The sequence below is a fragment of the Giraffa tippelskirchi genome, chromosome 3, assembly GCF_054371585.1.
Source record: "Giraffa tippelskirchi isolate mGirTip1 chromosome 3, T2T-mGirTip1v1.2.pri, whole genome shotgun sequence".
NCBI classification, from domain to species: Eukaryota; Metazoa; Chordata; class Mammalia; order Artiodactyla; family Giraffidae; genus Giraffa; species Giraffa tippelskirchi.
In genome coordinates this window covers 53,741,221-53,762,256 of record NC_137277.1, presented here as the reverse complement: position 1 = coordinate 53,762,256, position 21,036 = coordinate 53,741,221, and the positions used below count along the sequence as shown (strand labels likewise).

Below are 21,036 nucleotides of genomic sequence, written 5' to 3'. Positions count from 1 at the left end.
TACATTGACATGAATCAGCCATGGGTTTACATGTGTTCCCCTTCCTGGACCCCCCACCCACCTCCCTCCCCATCCCATCCCTCTGTGTCATCCCATTGCCCCGGCCCTGAGCCTTTGTCTCATGCATCGAACATGGAATGGTGTTCTGTTTACTAGAACAAATCATCTCACAATTTGTATGGAAATATAAGAAACCTCAAATAGCTAAAGCAATCTTGAGACAGAAGAATGGAACTGGAGGAATCAACCTGCCTGACTTCAGGCTCTACTACAAAGCCACAGTCATCAAGACAGTATGGTACTGGCACAAAGATAGAAATATAGATCAGTGGAGCAAAATAGAAAGCCCAGAGATAAACCCACGCACCTATGGACACCTTATCTTCGACAAAGGAGGCAAGAATATACAATGGAGAAAAGACAATCTCTTTACCAAGTGGTGCTGGGGAAACTGGTCAACCACTTGTAAAAGAATGAAACTAGAACACTTCCTAACACCATACACAAAAATAAACTCAAAATGGATTAAAGATCTAAACGTAAGACCAGAAACTATAAAACTCCTAGAGGAAAACATAGGCAAAACACTCTCCGACATAAATCACAGCAGGATCCTCCATGACCCACCCCCCAGAATATTGGAAATAAAAGCAAAAATAAACAAATGGGACCTAATTAAAATTAAAAGCTTTTGCACAACAAAGGAAACTGGTGGAGTCTTTAGGGTGTTCTGTGTAGAGGATCGTGTCATCTGCAAACAGTGAGAGTTTTACTTCTTTTCCTATCTTGATTGTTTTTATTTCTTTTTCGGCTCTGATTGCTGTGGCCCAAACTTCCAAAACTATGTTGAATAGTAGTGGTGAGAGTGAGCATCATTGTCTTGTTCCTGTCTTTAGGGGAAATGCTTTCAATTTTTCACCATTGAGGATAATGTTTGCTGTGGGTTTATCATGCATGGCTTTTATTATGTTGTGGTATGTTCCTTCCAATCTTGCTTTCTGGAGGGTCTTTATCATAAATGGATGTTAAATTTTGTCAAAGGCTTTTTCTGCATCTATTGAGATAATCATAAGGTTTTTATCTTTTAATTTGTTTATGTGGTATATCACATTGATTCGAGAATATTGAAGAATCCTTGCATCCCTGGGATAAAGCCCACTTGGTCATGATGTATGATCTTTTTAATATGGTGTTGGATTCTGTTTGCTAGAATTTTGTTAAGGATTTTTGCATCCATGTTCATGAGTGATATTGGCCTGTAGTTTTCTTTTTTTGTGTGGCATCTTTGTCTGGTTTTGGTATTAGGGTGATGGTGGCCTCATAGAATGAGTTTGGAAGTTTATCTTCCTCTGCAATTTTCTGGAAGAGTGTGAATTGGATAGGTGTTAGTTCTTCTCTAAATTTTTGGTAGAATTCAGCTGTGAAGCCATTTGGTCCTGGGCTTTTGTTTGTTGGAAGATTTCTGATTACAGTTTCAATTTCTGTACTTGTGATGGGTCTGTTAAAATTTTCTATTTCTTTCTGGTTCAGTTTTGGAAAGTTGTACTTTTCTAAGAATTTGTTCATTTCTTCCAAGTTGTCCATTTTATTGGCATATAGTTGCTGATAGTCGTCTCTTATGATCCTTTGTATTTCTGTGTTGTCTGCTGTGATTTCTCCATTTTCATTTCTAATTTTGTTGATTTGATTCTTCTCCCTTTGTTTCTTGATGAGTCTGGCAATGGTTTGTCACTTATATTTATCTTCTCAAAGAACCAGCTTTTAGCTTTGTTGATTTTTGCTATGGTCTCTTTTGTTTCTTTGCATTTATTTCTGCCCTAATTTTTAAGATTTCTTTCCTTCTACTAACCCTGGGTTTCTTCATTTCTTCCTTTTCTAGTTGCTTTAGGTGTAGAGTTAGGTTATTTATTTGACTTTCTTCTTGTTTCTTGAGGTAAGCCTGTATTGCTATGAACCTTCCCCTTAGCACTGCTTTTACAGTGTCCCATAGGTTTTGGGTTGTTGTGTTCTCATTTTCACTTGTTTCTATGCATATTTCGATTTCTTTTTTGATTGCTTCTGTGATTTGTTGGTTATTTGGAAGTGTGTTGTGCAGCCTCCATATTTTGGAATTTTTAACAGTTTTTCTCCTGTAATTGACATCTAATCTTACTGCACTGTGGTCAGAAAAGATGCTTGGAATAATTTCAATTTTTTTGAATTTACCAAGGCTAGATTTATGGCCCAGGATGTGATCTCTCTTGGAGAAGGTTCCATGTGCACTTGAGAAAAAGGTGAAATTCATTGTTTTTTGGGTGAAACGTCCTGTAGATATCAATTAGGTCTAGCTGGTCCATTGTATCATTTAAAGTTTGTGTTTCCTTGTTGATTTTCTGTTTAGTTGATCTATCCATAGGTGTGAGTGGGGTATTAAAGTCTCCAACTATTACTGTGTTGTTGTTAATTTCCTCTTTCATACTTGTTAGCATTTGCCTTACATATTGCTGTGCTTCTATGTTGGGTGCATATATGTTTATAATTGTTGCATCTTCTTCTTGGATTGATCCTTTGATCATTATGTAGTGTCCTTCTTTGTCTCTTTTCACAGCCTTTATTTTAAAGTCTATTTTATCTGATAAGAGTATTGCTACTACTGCTTTCTTTTGATCTCCATTTGTGTGGAATATCTTTTTTCAGCCCTTCATTTTCAGTCTGTATGTTTCCCTTGTTTTGAGGTGGGTCTCTTGTAGACAGCATATATAGGGGTCTAGTTTTTGTATCCATTCAGCCAGGCTTTGTCTTTTGGTTGGAGCATTCAACCCATTTACCTTTACGGTAATTATTGATAAGTATGATCCCGTTGCCATTTACTTTGTTGTTTTGGGTTCGAGTGTATACACCCTTTATGTGTTTCCTGTCTAGAGAAGATCCTTTAGCATTTGCTGAAGAGCTGGTTTGGTGGTGCTGAATTCTGTCAGCTTTTGCTCGTCTGTAAAGCTTTTGAGTTCCCCTTCATATTTGAATGAGATCCTTGCTGGGTACAGTAATCTGGGTTGTAGGTTTTTCTCTTTCATCACTTTAAGTATGTCCTGCCATTCCCTTCTGGCCTGAAGTGTTTCTATTGAAAGATCAGCTGTTATCTTTATGGGAATTCCCTTGTGTGTTATTTGTTGTTTTTCTCTTGCTGCATTTAATATTTGTTCTTTGTGTTTGATTTTCGTTAATTTGACTAATATGTGTCTTGGGGTGTTTTGCCTTAGGTTTATCCTTTTTGGGACTCTCTGGGTTTCTTGGACTTGGGTGACTATTTCCTTCCCCATTTTAGGGAAGTTTTCAACTATTATCTCCTGAAGTATTTTCTCAAGGCCTTTCTTTTTGTCTTCTTCTTCTGGGACTCCTACGATTCGAATGTTGGGGCATTTGACATTGTCCCAGGGGCCTCTGAAGTTGTCCTCATTTCTTTTAATTCTTTTTTCCTCTCTGTTTCATTTATTTCTACCATTCTATCTTCTACCTCACTTATCCTATCTTCTGCCTCTATTATTCTACTGTTGGTCACCTCCAGAGTGTTTCTGATTTCAGTTATTGCATTATTCATTATTGATTAACCCTTTTTTATTTCTTCTAGGTACTTGTTAAACATTTCTTGCATCTTCTCAATCCTTGTCTTCAGGCTATTTATCTGTAACTCCATTTTCCTTTCAGGATTTTGGATCATTTTTTACTATCATTATTCTGAATTCTTTTTCAGGTAGACTCCTTATCTCCTCCTTTTTTGTTTGGTTTGGTGGGCATTTATCATGTTCCTTTACCTGCTGAGTATTTGTCTGCCTTTTCATCTTGTTTAGATTGCTGTGTTTGGGGTGGCCTTTCTGTATTCTGGCAGTTTGTGGTTCCTCTTTATTGTGGAGGTTCCTCGCTGTGGGTGGGGTTGAACGGGTGGCTTGTCGAGGTTTCCTGGTTAGGGAAGCTTGCGTTAGTGTTCTGGTAGGTGGAGCTGGATTTTTTCTCCCTGGAGTGCAATGAAGTGCCCAGTAGTGAGTTTTCAGATGTCTATGGGTTTGGTGTGTCTTTGGGCAGCCTGTATATTGAAGCTCAGGGCTATGTTCCTGCATTGCTGGAAAATCGCATGGTATGTCTTACTCTGGAACTTGTTGACTCTTGGGTGGAGCTTGGTTTCAGTGTAGGTATAGAGGCTTTGGGGTGAGCTCTTATCAATTAATGTTCCCTGAAATCAGGAGTTCTCTGGTGTTCTCAGGTTTTTTACTTAAGCTTCCTGCCTCTGGCTTTCAATCTTATTCTTACAGTAGCCTCAAGACTTCTCCATCTATACAGCACTGTTGATAAAACATCTAGGTTAATGCTGAAAAGCTTCTCCACAGTGAGGGACACCCAGGGAGGTTCACAGTGTGACAGGGCGAACAGAAGAGGGAGGAGGGAGATAGATGTGACCAGCAGGAGAAGAGGGGGAATCAAAAGGGGCGAGAGCAAGCTAGGCAGTAATCAATTCTCTTTGTGCTCTCCACAGTCTGTACCCCTCAGAGAGGTTCACGGAGTTACACAGAGAAGAGAAGAGGGAGGAAGGAGACAGAGGTGACCAGCAGGAGAAAATGGGGAATCAAAAGGAGAGAGGCAGATTCAGCCAGTAATCAGCTCCCTAAGTGTTCTCCACAGCCCGGAACACAAAAAGAGATTCACAGAGTTGGGTAGAGAAGAGAAGGGGGAGGGAGGAGATAGAGGCGACCAGATGGAGAAAAAGGAGAGTCAAAAGAGGGAGAGAGCAATCAAGCTAGTAATCACACTCCCAAGTAAAAATGGGTACTGAAGGTTGGGTTCTTAAAGGTACAAAATTGATTAAAAAAAATACCAAAAAGCAAAGATTAAAAATCTAGAGTAGAGGTTAGACTCTCAAAAATACAATATTAAAAAACAAAACAAAATCACAAAAATTATAATATATATATATATATGAAATTTGGTTTAAAAATGGGGTCTTTTTTTGCAAGGTAATAGTTTATAAAAATGAAAATTAAAGGAGTAATAAAGAATTTAAAGATAAAAAAATTAAAAAATTTCAAAATGATAACAGTAAAACATATCTAGGAATTTCTCTGGAGCTGTTGAGGGCAGTGTGGTATCAGTTCAGTTTCAGATAGTTCCTTGTTCTAGCTTATACTTCTTCTCAAGGTCTATAGGCCCCTTCCAATGTAGTCACTAAAGGGTTTTAATCTGCTGCACCTGTCATTTCCAGAGCAGTTCCTTCTTTGTTTATTTTGGCTTCCTCTGTTCTCAGGTCTCTTCACTGTCTAATTTCTGCCCTGACACAAGGGGGCAAAGGTGGTCACTTATTTAGGCTCACTTGTTTAGTTGTGCTGTGGGGAGGGAGGAACACTGCAAAGAAATATCACTGGCGTGTGTGGGGAGCGCTCACAGTGTCTCGGCTGCACTGAGTTTGCCCCAGCTCACAGCGTGTGTGCTTTCCTTGTCTACACTGCTCAGGCTCCAGGTTGCTCTGCAGGGGAACTGTCTAAGGCTGGCCCTGGGTTGCATGCACTTCCCAGATCTAAGCTGCTCAGGTTCAGGTTCTCAGGTACTCCACAAAGGCGCAGACTCTGTTGGGCCTGTGTTTTGTGCCCTTTCCAAGTCCGAGCAGCTCAGGAAACCAGGTGCTTGGCGAATGCACTCTCCCAGCTGGATGGTGCGTCTCATCACCTCCCAGGTCCCAGTCCCTCGGTTTCCTGGGTGCGCTGCAAGAGCACCGATCAGGTGTGCCATATGTCTCCTCTGGGGAGATGATCTCTGGCTGCAACCCTCCTGGTGGATGTCAACTGTCCAGGATCCCAGGAAGACTTGGTTTGCAACTGGGAACCTGCTCACGGTTTGCTGGAGGATGCTGTCGCTGGAGCCGAGATTGCCCCTCACCTTCCGGCTCTGGCAGTCGCCCACCTGCCTCTTGCCTCTGGTGTGGGGAGGGACCGGTCTGCTGCCGGCTTGCTCTCCTCTGGTATTTGCTCAATCCTTTGTTCTGTGAGCGGGCCAGGCTGTGCCTCAGAGCTTTTCACGGGAATGTTCTCTCTCTCTCTCACTTTTTTTCTTTCTGGCTATCTCTTGTTAGCTCCCTCAGATTGTCCACAGGGCATTCAGGCCCGGTCCCCACAATTATGCATGCAGCCCACGCCTCCTTGTTCAGATCCTTGCTCGCTGCTCGCAAAAGCGAGCTTCCGGGCTACCTCTCTGCTGGGAGTCACAGCTAGGCGTGTAATCTGTGGGCTCTTTTTTTTTTTTTCCTCCCGGTTATGTTGCCCTCTGAGATTCCAAAACTCCCCACAGACCCGCTGGTGAGAGGCTTTCCTGGTGTTTGGAAACTTCTCCTCCTTCACGACTCCCTCCCCAGAACGGTTCTCCATCCCTAACTGTTTTGTCTCTCCTTTTGTCTTTTATATTTTGCCCTATCTCCTTTTGAAGACAATGGGCTGCCTTTCTGGGTGCCTGGTGTCCTCCACCAGCATTCAGAAACTGTTTTGTGGAATTTACTCAGCGTTCAAATGATCTTTCGATGAATTTTTGGGAGAGAAAGTGGTCTCCCCATCCTATTCCTCCATCATCTTCTAGAATACAGCCAATTAATTTTTTTAAAGTAAACTATCAAACCAATGGTCTTGATAATATGAGAAAGAAACTGTCCATCATTTTGACAAGAGCAGTGAAACTCAGTCATTCTCAAACTGTGCCCCCAGATAAGTAGCATTAGCATCACCTGAAAAACTGTTAGAAATGCTAATTCTCTGTAGATCTCAGCCATCCAAGATCTACTGAATCTTAGGTTTAGCATCCCCTTCAGGTGATTCAGGTGCATGCTGATAGTGTGCATACTTATAGTCTCTGAAATGGGTCCTTCCAAAAATCCTGGAAACTTTCAGAGAATCTGATTTTTCAAATCTTGATCTCCTAATCTTACGTGTCATGAATCTCTATAATTTTCAGTGTCCTTTGTTGACTTTTCTTTTGTTTAGGTTGTGTGTGTATGTATTTGATTCCTGTTTTGTTTTCTTTCTTTCTTTTTTTGTCCTCAAGGTAGGCCACTTAAATAGTGTTTTTGAGAGACTTAGAAACTTTTTTTTTTTTAACAACTCCCATTGTTCCCTCACCCCAGTGGGAATTGTTTCAACTCTGCTTCCTGAGCTCAGTCCAATAATTTCTCCCTGAGAATACGTGCTCTTCCCCGGGGTCATGACTCGTGTGTGAGTGATGCCAAACATCTGAAAATTGTGAGTCTGTATGGAGAGGGTCCCCAAGAAAGTGTAAGACATGAACTCTCTTCTCCCATCCAGGACTGAAGAAAGGTGAGATCCTGAGGGTTTCCACACCCTCAGATAGGTCAATGATAGTTAGGTTCTTAGAAACACTTGTTGGAGGGTGAGGAGAATAAACAAGTGACCTAAACTTGATGGTACTAAGTGTAATGTTGGAGAAGAGCCTTGGAAAGAAATCTGAGAGCGGGTATATGCTGTTAAAACAACTGCTTCAGGTTGCATGTAAAACCCAGTACTTTCAGCAACCAAATATAGATCTGGCTTATGAGATAGGGAACAGGAGATAAGTAAAATCACTTTTAAAATCTCCACATAATTAATTACCTACTTAATACATCAATTGCACAATATTTACTGAGCATAAGGTGCATCAGAGTTGCTGTTCCAAGTTCTGGGATTACCAAGATATTGAAATTATGATGTAGTTGGTTGAGGGGAGAAGTTTAAAAAAATGAACGATAATAAACCTGTAACAGAAGCTTGTTTTCAATGTTTGTATATTTGTGTGTGTGTGTGTGTGTTAGTCACTCAGCTGTGTCTGAATCTTTATGACCTCATGGACTGCAGCCTGCCAAGGTCCTCTGTCCATGAAATTCTCCAGGCAAAAATACTGGAGTGGGTTGCCATTCCCTTCTCCAAGAGATCTTCCTGACCCAAGGATGCAACTGCAGTTTCCTGCATTGCAGGCAGATTCTTTATCCTCTGAGCCACAAGGGAAGCCCCATTTTTGATGTTTAAGAACATTGAAAAATGAGGAATTTGTTCTGCATGGGAGAAATAATGAGAAGAGCGATGAAGAAGGTGATATTCGCATTGACTTTTTCTATGGCTGAGACGATGATGAAGAGAATCGCAGGAAACAAAAATGGAAATAAATACACAGCATCTTTAAGACTATTTTCCATTAAAGACCTAATGATTCACCAGAGGTGGAGGTACTAATTAGAAAGGTAGATGGAACTTACATTTAGAGCCCTGTGTGACACACTGAATTGTGTGCACATGTATATGTTTCTACCCTGACTTGATCCACAAAGTATTATATGTGTCTCCTAAGGGGCTCTGGTGGAATCACTACAAAAATAGATGTGAGAGGGGAACGTGATCAGATTAGCATTTCGAAAAGTCTCAAGGGCAGCTTTGTAAAATGTGTACTGGAATGAAAGATGAAAGGGAAAATTAAAAAGGGAGTGATCCCTGAGAGATAATGGATTTCAGGAAGTCAGGTGAGAGTGGGTGGAGATAGAGAGGAAGCCAAAGAAGTAGGGAGGGCACTTAACCCTCATCTTTTGCCTCTGTCTCTCACCCTCAGAGTCCTTCCTCATTTTTGCTCCCACTCCCTCCCCTCCCACACCACCTTTCCATGTCTTCTTCCTTCACCATTCTATTCCCCCAGCCTCTTCCCTTATGATTTCCTTTCTCCTTTGAATTCTTCACTTATTTCACTTTCTTTTACTTCAACATTTTTTTTTCTTCTACCCTTGGATCAATACCACCTTCTGAAATTGCTGTCATTTCAGAAGAGCTCTAAGTCCCCTTCAAACAATGTATTTATCTATTTCTTCACTAATGAAATACTTACCCCTTTGCCATTTTCCCACATATAATCTGGGGAGCCTCATTCAGTAAGGGTCACCTACCCTGGAGGTTGGAAAGAAATGGAATGTCCCAGATGTGCAGCTGTACCCAGAGACTCCCTCACATGTCCTGAACCCCAATAACTTTTAACACATCTAGCAGTTAACCCCAGTTAACACCACCTAAATTGGAATATTTAGGATATTCTCTGCTTTGAAGATTAGCCCCATAAACAGCAAAAAATCCTTAACCAGTTCAGCTAAAACTGGATCTCACTCTCCCAGGTGGCACACTGGTAAAGAATCTGCCTGCCAATGCAGGAATCACAAGAGACCCCTGGGTTGGGAAGATCCCATCCCACGGAGTAGGAAATGGCAACACACTCTAGTTTTCTTGCCTGGAAAATCCCATGGACAAAGGAACCTGGGGGGCTACAGTCCATGGGGTTGCAAAGAACCAGACATGATTGAAGTGACATAGCATTCACACATGCATGCACTTTTTAATTACTGACCATAAGCAAAGATGGGTACTGCAGGGCACAAATAAATTGGGAAATCAAGGCCTGTGTGTCTAGCACATTATGATTAAATTCTGAAGGGGAAACATAAGCACATGAGAACTTCATGAACATTCTGTTGTTTTCACTGTTGCATGAAAAATGATTGATACAATATTCATGCTTTCTAATAACTCTAATTGAAAAATAACCTTTAAGTTATATAAAACATAAGAGGTTTTTTTTTTTTAATAAATTGATATTTAAAAAGGAAAAACGATTGGTGTGAAAATGTAGTAAAAACTGAAGTGGAGTAGGAGACTACACAGAGGAGAGTGATTAATATTTATTATTCCAAATATTGTCCTGGGAACTTTATGTGTTATTTTACTTAATCCCTTAGCCAGTTTCTATAAAGAAAACATATTTCTTTCAGATGTGGAAACTGAGACTCACATTAAATAACTTATTCAAGGCCAAATCTCAAAGAGATAGAAGTTCTCAAATTTGATTCTGTTTGGTTTGACTCTAAGTATCTTTTCACCTAGATTACACTGAATCTTAGAAAGGCGGGTGGCATGTGTCTTTCGATGGCTTTAAGATATTTCATGTATGTTTTTTCCAGCACCAACTAGTAAACTTTCCAGAGACAAGGTCATTCAGTCAGCACTTGGTATTGTGCTCTGTACATAAGAATGTCCGTTATATTGACTTGGAAAACTGAATTGAGCCCTTGATCACTAAGAGAGCAAGCAACAACTTCATGTATCTATGTCTCTGGCTTGTTTCCTTTAGGTGTATGGAGAAGACACCATGGATTCAGGGAACCTCACATGGGTGTCAGAATTTGTCTTCCTGGGGTTCTCCCAGAATCAGGAGCTCCAGTTTTTCTTGTTTTTGGTGTTCCTGTTTGTCTACACCACCACTGTCATGGGAAACCAACTCATCATGGTCATGGTGACCTCTGATTCCAGGCTCCACACACCCATGTATTTCCTGCTGAGAAACCTGGCAGTCATAGATGTCTGCTTCTCCTCAGTCACTGCCCCAAAGATGTTGGTGGACTTCCTCGCTGAGAAGAAGACCATCTCCTACCAGGGCTGCATGGCCCAGATCTTCTTCTTCCACTTTCTGGGAGGTGGGACTCTCCTCTTCCTCTCAGTGATGGCCTATGACCGCTACATAGCCATCTCCCAGCCCCTTCACTATGTCACCATCATGAACATTCGAGTGTGTGTGAGTCTGGTGGCGGCTGCCTGGGTAGGGGGTTTTGTCCACTCCATTGTCCAGCTGATTCTGATGCTCCCATTGCCTTTCTGTGGACCCAACATCCTAGATAACTTCTACTGTGACATTCCACAAGTGCTGAGACTTGCCTGCAAGGACACCTCCCTCCTGGAGTTCCTTATGATCTCCAACAGTGGGATGCTGGTCCTTGTCTGGTTCCTCCTCCTTCTGATCTCTTACACTGTCATCCTGATGATGCTGAGGTCCCACTCAGGGCAGGCGAGGAGGAAGACAGCTTCCACCTGCACCATTCACATCACTGTCGTGTGTATGGTCTTCATTCCCTGTATCTATATTTATGCCCGGCCCTTCACCTCTTTTCCCATGGACAAAGCTGTGTCCATCAGCCAAACGGTTATCACCCCCATGCTCAACCCAATGATCTACACCCTGAGGAACCAGGAGATGCAGGCAGCAGTGAAGAGATTAGGCAAGCGCCTAGTGATTTCCAGTAGGGAGTGAACTTAAAATAGGTTGACTTTAAATGATAAATCTCTCTGAACCTTTGTTTTCCATGTGAGAGGTGGAGGAAAGTCTTTATGGAGTGTGACAGTTGAAATTAAACTAATATTTCTACGGACATTTTCCTGTGTCAGCTATTTTGTTAGTTACTTTCAGACTTCTCTCTCATTCTTACAAAACTGACAGTAGGTATGGTAGAATTATACAGTTTTACAAGTGAGAAAACTCAGAGAGAAAAGACTTGCTCAATGATGAACAGCAAGTGAGGGGCAGAGCTTGGCCAGGAGATGGTCTCTCTGACCCCAGGTTTTGAGGCAGGAGATATGGGTGGGATTTGAAACTCAGAGTATCTCGCCATCACAAGGGAAAACTTAGAGAGTTCCTCTTCTATGGGTGAATATCTCTGACGAATGGTCAACGCTTCTAGCCAAATCTGGAACAATTACGTTTGTTCTCCTCCCTGCTCTCTGCCTCATTCCCCACTGTGGTATTTCGGAAGTGATATCATTTGTTAAGTTTCTAAATATTTTCCATCATCAAAGTACATATTTACCTGTACTTTGGATTGGGTCTTTCTTGACCAAATACTTCTTGGATATTCTGCAAGATATTCTACTTTAGTGACCAAATCTTTATGTACTTTGGATGACATGGCTATGAGGACGATGTTGTGGGATGGTTGGGGAACCCAGGCTAAAGAGAGCAGGGACCTTGTCCTGCTTTCTGAGGGAGTCCAGTAGTTTCTCCCCAAGGATATACTCTTGTCTCCTAGGGTCACTCTTCTTGTTGTATAGATGATGTATGGGCACTGGCTGGGAAACTGATCCTGCAGATAAAGGATCTCTAAGAAGACGGATGACCTGAAGACTCTTTCCCATTCTGGGCTGAAGGAAGGTGTGAAACTAGCATTTTCTCACCTGTATATAGAGCAGCTATAAGAAACATGCATAAACACTTGTTGGAGAGTGTAGAGAATAAACAAGTGATATGGACCCCATGCTAGTCAGTCTAAAGTCTGAGGATAACCTCAAGATTAATGCAGAGGATACAAGGCATTCAAAACAGATTCTTCAAGTGGCAAGTGAAAACCAAGCTTTTAATCACCAAGTAACTCTTGGTCTTGTGATTTGGAGGGAAGATGCTGAGAACAAAGGATAAGGTGATACACCCCACAATTTTCCACATGGTCACATTGAACAAGATCACATAATTATCTCCTAATACATTAGAATTGGAACATATTTAAGCAAGTGTTAATCAGGGTCGCTATTGTAGGTGCTTGGGCTACTAAATTATTGAATTTACAATCTAGTTCAGAGAAAGAACAGGAAAAATATGATAAAGCTGTAACAAATGTACTTTAAAAATGTTATTGGAACCAGAACCCAGAGATATGGATTAATTCTGTATGCGAGAAATGGACAAGGAGTCAAAGAGGTGATATCTGAGGACTTCAAGGTTTAGAAGGTAGTAGAAGGTATTTCAGGAAGCAGAATGCATTCCCAAAGCTACAGAAATAACCAAACATAGGGCATATGTGAGACACCATGGATTCCTGACTAGCCATCAGTTCCGGGGTAACAGAGATACTGATAAGAAAGGTAGATGGAGCCTGTGTTTTAGAACTTGGTGTGACCCACTGAGAGGGAGTTGCATGCACATATGTAAGCATGCTTTTGAACCATGAATTAACCCACAAAGCAAGTTAGGCAGCTTCTAACAGTCTGAGTTGGGGTTTTTTTTAATAGTCAAAACTACTTTATTTATACAAAAAGAAACAAGAAAAAAGATCCAAAAAAATTGAAACATGTATATTATCATATGTGAAACAGATCGCCAGTCCAGGTTCCATGCATGAGACAGGGTGCTCAGGGCTGGTGCACTGGGATGATCCTGAGGGATGGGATGGAGAGGGAGGTGGGAGGGGGGTTCAGGATGGGAACTGTAGAAATTATAGAGATTATTTTATTAAAAAAAAACTTAAAATCTGTGGAACTAATAGAAAACAAAAACTAAGATGATAAATATAAACATGTATGTCAGTAATTACATTAAATTTATTCATACTAAATGTCCCAGTTAAAACAACAAAGATTGTTATATTGAATAAAAATTTTAAATCTAATTTTATGCAGTTTACAAGACAAAACTTAAATGTAATTTAATAGAGTGAAATAATACTATCATTATACACAGCATTCAAATACTAACTAAAAAATGCTCCCTGGAACAACCCAGAGGGATGGGGTGGGGAGGGAGGTGGGAGGGGGCGTTCAGGATGGGGGGACACATGTCCACCCATGGCTGATTCATGTCGATGTATGGCAAAAAACCACCACAATATTGTAAAGTAATTATCTTCCAATTAAAATTAATTAATTAATTTTTTAAAAACCACAAAAATAGCTAATGTAGATAGACTAATATTAGAAAAGTAGATTTTTTAAAATAATAAAGAGGGATAATTCATAATATTAGATGAGAAATACACTGAGAAGATAGAATAATTCTAAATTTGTGTGTACCTAAAACATTGCCTGTGAATATATAAAGCCAATATCAGCATCATTAAGTGTAGAAAAATTTTTTTAAATTCCCAGAAGCATAGTTGTAGATATTAATGTACATCTAAGACTCTGAGTTTTAAGATGTGAGCCCTTGATAGTCATTAAAAGATTATAAAGAGCAAGAAAAGTGATCAGATACCAGTTTAGAAAGGTCTCTGTAACAGGGCAGAGAAGGCAATGGCACCCCACTCCAGTACTCTTGCCTGGAAAATCCCATGGATGGAGGAGCCTGGTGAGCTACAGACCATGGAGTCACACAGAGTCAGACATGACTGAAGCGACTTAGCAGCAGCAGCTGCAGCAGCTGTGACAGTGATATAGAAGATGGAGCGAAGTGGATGCAGATGGTAGCAGAAGGATGAGACTAAAATGACCCCTACTGGATAACAGATTGCAGGAGGCAGGTAAGGGGGTGGAAAGAGACAAGGCAGGGGAGTGAGGAGGCCACTTAACCCTCACTTGTCACCTCTATCTTTTACCCTCCTTGTCCTCTTTGATCTTTATTCCCGGTCCTCCCCTCCTCTCTACCTTTGCATTCCCCTTCCTTCCTCTCCCTTCATCTTAATCTCCCCTCTTTATTGCTTTGTCTATTTTATTTCTCTTATATCAACATCTTCCTTTCTCTTCTATCCTTATATTCAGTAACATCTTATAAAATTCTAGTTTAATTAAGAAGAATTCTTCCATTCCCCTTCATATAAGATCCATTCAGTTCAGTTCAGTTCAGTCACTCAGTCGTGTCCGACTCTTTGCAACCCCATGAACTGCAGCACGCCAGGCTTCCCTGTCCATCACCAACTCCCGGAGTTTACCCAAACCCATGTCCATCGAGTCGGTGATGCCATCCAACCATCTCATCCTCTGTCATCTCCTTCTCCTCCTGGCCCCATTCCTTCCCAGCATTAGGGTCTTTTCCAATGAGTCAACTCTTTGCATGAGGTGGCCAAAGTATTGGAGTTTCAGCTTCAACATCAGTCCTTCCAATGAACACCCAGGACTAATCTCCTTTAGGATGGATTGGTTGGATCTCCTTGCACGCCAAGGGACCCTCAAGAGTCTTCTCCAACACCACAGTTCAAAAGCATCAATTCTTCGGCGCTCAGCTTTCTTCACCGTCCAACTCTCACATTCATACATGACCACTGGAAAAACCATAAACTTGACTAGATGGACCTTTGTTAGCAAAGTAATGTCTCTGCTTTTAAATATGCTATCTAGGTTGGTCATAACCTTCCTTCCAAGGAGTAAGCGTCTTTTAATTTCATGGCTGCAATCACCATCAGCAGTGATTTTGGAGCCCCCAAAAATAAAGTCTGACACTGTTTCCACTGTTTCCCCATCTATTTGCCATAAAGTGATGGGACCAGATGCCACGATTTAGTTTTCTGAATGTTGAGCTTTAAACCAACTTTTTCACTCTCCTCTTTCACTTTCATCACGAGGCTCTTTAGTTCTTCACTTTCTGCCATAAAGGTGGTGTCATCTGCATATCTGAGGTTATTGATATTTCTCCCGGCAATCTTGATTCCAGCTTGTGTTTCTTCCAGCCCAGCGTTTCTCATAATGTACTCTGCATGTAAGTTAAATAAGCAGTGTGACAATATACAGCCTTGATGTACTCCTTTTCCTATTTGGAACCAGTCTGTTGTTCCATGTCCAGTTCTAACTGTTGCTTCCTGACCTGCATACAGGTTTCTCAAGAGACAGGTTAGATGGTTTGATATTTCCACCTCTTCCAGAATTTTCCACAGTTTATTGTGATCCACACAGTCAAAGGGTTTGGCATAGTCAATAAAGCAGAAATAGATGTTTTTCTGGAACTCTCTTGCTTTTTCGATGATCCAGTGGATGTTGGCAATTTGATCTCTGGTTCCTCTGCCTTTTCTAAAACTAGCTTGAACATCTGGAAGTTCACATTTCACGTATTGCTGAAGCCTGGCTTGGAGAATTTTGAGCATTACTTTAGTAGCATGTGAGATGAGTGCAATTGTGCGGTAGTTTGAGCATTCTTTGACATTGCCTTTCTTTGGGATTGGAATGCAAACCGACCTTTTCCAGTCCTGTGGCCACTGCTGAGTTCTCCAGATTTGCTGGCATATCGAGTGCAGCACTTTCACAGCATCATCTTTCAGGATTTGAAATCGCTCAACTGGAATTCCATCACCTCCACTAGCTTTGTTCATAGTGATGCTTTCTAAGGCCCACTTGACTTCACATTCCAGGATGTCTGGCTCTAGGTGAGTGATCACACCATCGTGATTATCTGGGTCATGAAGATCTTTTTTGTGCAGTTCTTCTGTGTATTCTTGCCACCTCTTCTTAATATCTTCTGCTTCTGTTAGGTCTATACCATTTCTGTCCTTTATCGAGCCCATCTTTGCATGAAATGTTCCCTTGGTATCTCTAATTTTCTTGAAGAGATCTCTAGTCTTTCCCATTCTGTTGTTTTCCTCTCTTTCTTTGCATTGATCCCTGAGGAAGGCTTTCTTATCTCTCCTTGCTATTCTTTGGAACTCTGCATTCAGATGGGAATATCTTTCCTTTTCTCCTTTGCTTTTCACTTCTCTTATTTTCCCAGCTATTTGTAAGGCCTCCTCAGAGAGCCATTTTGCTTTTTTGCATTTCTTTTCCATGGGGATTGTCTCAATCCCTGTCTCCTGTACAATGTCACGAACTTCTGTCCATAGTTCATCAGGCACTCTGTCTATCAGATCTAGTCCCTTAAATCTATTTGTCACTTCCACTGTATAATCTTAAGGGATTTGATTTATGTCATACCTGAATGGTCTAGTGGTTTTCCCTACTTTCTTCAATTTAAGTATGAATTTGGCAATAAGGAGTTCATGATCTGATCCACAGTCTGCTCCCGGTCTTGTTTTTGCTTACTGTGTAGAGCTTCTCCATCTTTGGCTGCAAAGAATATAATCAATCTGATTTTGGTGTTGACCATCTGGTGATGTCCATGTGTAGAGTCTTCTCTTGTGTTGTTGGAAGAGGGTGTTTGCTATGACCAGTGCGTTCTCTTGGCAAAACTCTATTAGCCTTTGCCCTGCTTCATTCTGTACTCCAAGGCCAAATTTGCCTGTTATGCCAGGTGTTTCCTGACTTTCTACTTTTGCATTCCAGTCCCCTATAATGAAAAGGACATCTTTTTTGAGTGTTAGTTCTAGAAGGTCTTGTAGGTCTTCATAGAACCGTTGAACGTCAGCTTCTTCAGTGTTACTGGTCGGGGCATAGACTTGGACTACCGCGATATTGAATGGTTTGCCTTGGAAACGAACAGAGATCATTCTGTCGTTTTTGAGATTGCATCCAAGTACTGAATTTCAGAATCTTTTGTTGACCATGATGGCTACTACATTTCTTCCAAGGGATTCCTGCCCACAGTAGTAGATATAATGGTCATCTGAGTTAAATTCACCCATTCCAGTCCATCTTAGTTCACTGATTCCTAGAATGTCGATGTTCACTCTTGCCATCTCCTGTTTGACCACTTCCAATTTGCCTTGATTCATGGACCTAACATTCCAGGTTCCTATGCAGTATTGCTCTTTACAACATTGGGCTTTGCTTCTATCACCAGCCACATCCACAGCAAGATCCATTACCCCTTTTTTAATCCAGACAATCTCTCTCCCCATCTCATGTCTCAGCACACACACCACATATTCTGTTACCTCACCCAGTAAGGGATCATCTACACCAGTGAAGGAAGGCATTCCCTATAGATGTTCACCCACACGGCAGTCAAAAGATTTTGGGTATTGACTATCAGCAACGGTGGATACTGTAGGGCACAAATAAATTATAAGATCCATATTTGCCCCTCTGCAAACTTTTAGTTGAATTATGGATGGAAAAATACAGAAACACAAAAAGTTCATTAACATTATGATGTGGTAACTGTTGCATAAAAAATTTTGGTACAAAATTTATTCGATTGTCAAGGAAGGGAGGAGATTTTAGAGTAGTAGACTACACAGAGGAACGCGTTTGCCATTTATCATTCCAGACACTCTTCTAGGAACCTTGTGTGTTATTTTATTTAATCCTCTAGACAATTTTATAAAGAAAGTCATTTTTATTCCTACCATACAAATGTGGAAACTTAGAAAGGTTAAGTAATTTCTCCAGGGTCAAATATCAAGGAAAGAGGAATTTAACTACAGGTCTGTTGAACTCCAAGTATCTTACCACCAGTAGATAACACTGAATCTTTGAAAGGCAGGTCGTATGTGTCTCTGGATAGCATTAAGCTATCTCGTGAATATACACTCGTGTATATTCATTTGTTCAGTCATGTCCGACTCTTTGCGACCTCATAGACTGTGGCCTGCCAGGCTCCTCTATCCACGGGATTTTTCAGGCATGAATACTGGAGTGGATTGCCATTTACTCCTCCTGGGCACCTTCCCAACACAGGGATTGAACCCACCTCTCCTGTGTCTCCTGCATTGGCAGGTGGATTCTTCACCACTGAGCCTCCTGGGAAGCCCTTGATGAATATATATTCCAGAACCACCTAGCGAACTCTCCAGAGACAAGACCATTAAGGCAGCACCAAATATTATGATCTGCACACGAAAGTCCATCATTAAGACCTGGACACTCAATTTGAGTGAGTCCCTGAGCAATAACACATCTCTTTCCTGGTGTGTTTTCTTTAGATGTATGGAGAAGACACCACGAAATCAGGGAATCTCCCATGTATATCAGAATTTATCCAGGGGCTCTCACAGACTCAGGAGCTCCAGCTAGTCTTGTTTCCGGTGTTCCTGTTTGTCTCCACCACCACTATCATGGGAAACCTCCTCATCATGGTCACAGTGACCTCTGATTCCAGACTCCACACACCCATGTATTTCCTGCTGTGAAACCTGGCTGTCATAGACCTCTGTTTCTCCCCAGTCACTGCCCCAAAGTTGCTCGTGGACTTCCTCACTGAGAAGAAGACCATCTCATACCAGGGCTATGAGGCTCAGGTCTTCTTCCTCTAATTTCTGGGAGGTGTCATGACCTTCTTCCTCTCTATGAAGGTCTATGACCATTACATAGCCATCTCCTGGCCCCTCTTCTATGTCATCATCATGAGCTTTCAGCTCTGTGTGGGGTTGGTGGCGACAGCATAGATGGTAGGTTTTGTTCATTCTGTCTCCCAACTGGCTCTGATGCTCCCACTGCCTTTTGGTGGCCCCAATGTCCTAGATAACTTCTACTGTGATGTTCCACAGGTATTGAGACTCGCCTGCACTGACACTTCTGTCTTGGAGTTCCGCATGATCTCCAACAGTGGGATGCTGGATGTCATCTGGTTCCTCCTCCTCCTGGTCTCCTACTCAGCCATCCTGGTGATGCTGAGGTCCCACTCAGGGCAGGCGAGGAGGAAGGCAGCTTCCACCTGTACCACCCCCATTGTCTTGGTGTCTATGGTCTTCATTCCAAGCATCTACCTCTATGCCCGGCCCTTTTCTTCCTTCTCTGTGGTCCAGGCTGTATCCATCAGCCACACGGTCAAGACCCCGTGCTTGCCCATGATCTGCACCCTGATGAGACAGGAGATACAGACAGCACTGAAGAGATTACGCTCACATCAGTTGGATTGTACAAGGGAATGACAGTGGGTAGACCACTTTCGTCTTGTTTTCCACTTGTAAAATGGAGAGAGAGCTGCTGTGTCTGCCCTGTTCATATCTCCTGGATGTGTTGTGATGGTCCTCATAGAAGTGAATGCACAATGAACCTAAGCAACATATTTAGATTTTTAGGAAAATGGATAATATCCTTATTTTTGTTTTTGATGGTGGTTTGAACACTCCTATGATGATAGGATGTGTTGTCACGGAAACATTCTGGAAAGTCCCACCCTCCTTTCTGACTTCTTGGTGGACTGTTTCTCCTTAGGATGACATCATTTCCCTAGAAGAGCAGTTCTGTTTTCTGTATTTTGACCCCTTCACCTAGTACCCCATTTAGGTGTGAGTCTGGGTTGTTGGAAACTGCCCAACATTCTGGTCTTAAACCTTCAGTTGAAGACTGTAACCCATCACTTAGCAAAGGATGACCTTGAATGAGACACCTGGGGTCTCTTGGCCTCATGATATTTTCCTCAACACACTTGCTAAAATTAATATCTGACCCAAACCCTCTAGCTTTATTATAAGAATCAAATTGAAAATACTGTGAGAAAACATTATACCATATATTTTATTTAACTTGCAAACTTGAAATTATATGAATGTTGCTTTTCTCTATATTTTAATGCAGTATAAGTAATTATAACAAGCAAAAGATTATGTATAAAATGCTTCTAAGTTATAAAACACTATATTGTATTATATGAACACTTATGAATATGCTACAGTTCAAGAACCAGCCTGTACTAATAACTTTTACCTGGCTATAGGTGCTTTCCATCACATCATTTCTTCCCAGATGAAACCACATTCTTTTTTTTTTTTTTTTTTAATAAATTTATTTATTTTAGTTGGGGGCTAATTACTTTACAATATTGTAATAGTTTTTGCCACACATTGACATGAATCAGCCATGGGTTTATATGTGTTCCCCTTCCTGGACCCCCCACCCACCTCCCTCCCCATCCCATCCCTCTGTGTCATCCCATTGCCCCGGCCCTGAGCCCTTGTCTCATGCAACACATTCTTGAATTTAGTGTTTATCAGTCCATTGTTTATAAAAACAATTTTATCACATATTGACATATTCAGTATATTGCTTTGTTTTGCTCTTTTGATATTTATACAAATGATAGTACATAATATTCTAGGATTTGCTTTTTTCACTCAACATTCTTTCTAAATGTCCATATTGCTTTGTTTGGCTATATTTCATTCATGTGCACTACTGTGATTACACAGCAGTGTAAGGATAAGCTTATTTGGATTGTTCCTGGTTTTTGTTCTTGGAACAACACTATTTTGAATGTTCTACTTGTCTCCAGTTGCTATGTTGAGGAGCTGTGGATTATATACCTTGAAATGGAATTGCTGAATTGTGAGATCTTCAAAGACTTACTTTTACAAAGTAGTGCCAAATTGTTTTCCAAAGTTGTACCAAATTACATGGTCAGCCACATTGCTGAGGTTGATTCACATCCTCCTAATTGTTAATATTGTTGGACTTCTTAATTTTTGTCAATTAAGTGAATAAAAAATGGTATGTCACTGCAGTCTTTTTTTTTTTTAACTGGAGAATTTTTTAAAAATGTTTATTTATTTGGCTGCACCGGGTCTTAGTTGCTGCATGTGGGATCTTCCTTGATCTTCATTGCCTTGTGCAGAATCTTTAGTAGCGGCATGTAGGATCTAGTTCCCTAATGAGGAAACGAACGCAG

General features: G+C 41.1%; 1 protein-coding gene and 2 pseudogenes across 2 annotated transcripts in view; all 3 read left to right on the top strand.

The window, feature by feature from the left end:
- Positions 1–21,036, top strand: part of LOC145543514 (large ribosomal subunit protein uL30 pseudogene) — a 208,818-nt pseudogene that overhangs the window by 161,358 nt on the left and 26,424 nt on the right. The window lies entirely within an intron of this gene.
- LOC145542610 (olfactory receptor 4D1-like) lies at positions 10,183–11,118 on the top strand. Its single transcript, XM_081581779.1, has one exon. The coding sequence runs from the start codon at positions 10,183–10,185 to the stop codon at positions 11,116–11,118; it is 936 nt and encodes a 311-aa protein (XP_081437905.1).
- On the top strand, positions 18,353–19,300 carry LOC145540420 (olfactory receptor 4D2-like; annotated as a pseudogene).

What these genes read in the sequence shown, in the direction of transcription:
- LOC145542610 (XM_081581779.1), top strand. Translation starts at nt 10,183, where the DNA reads ATGGATTCAGGGAACCTCACATGGGTGTCAGAATTTGTCTTCCTGGGG.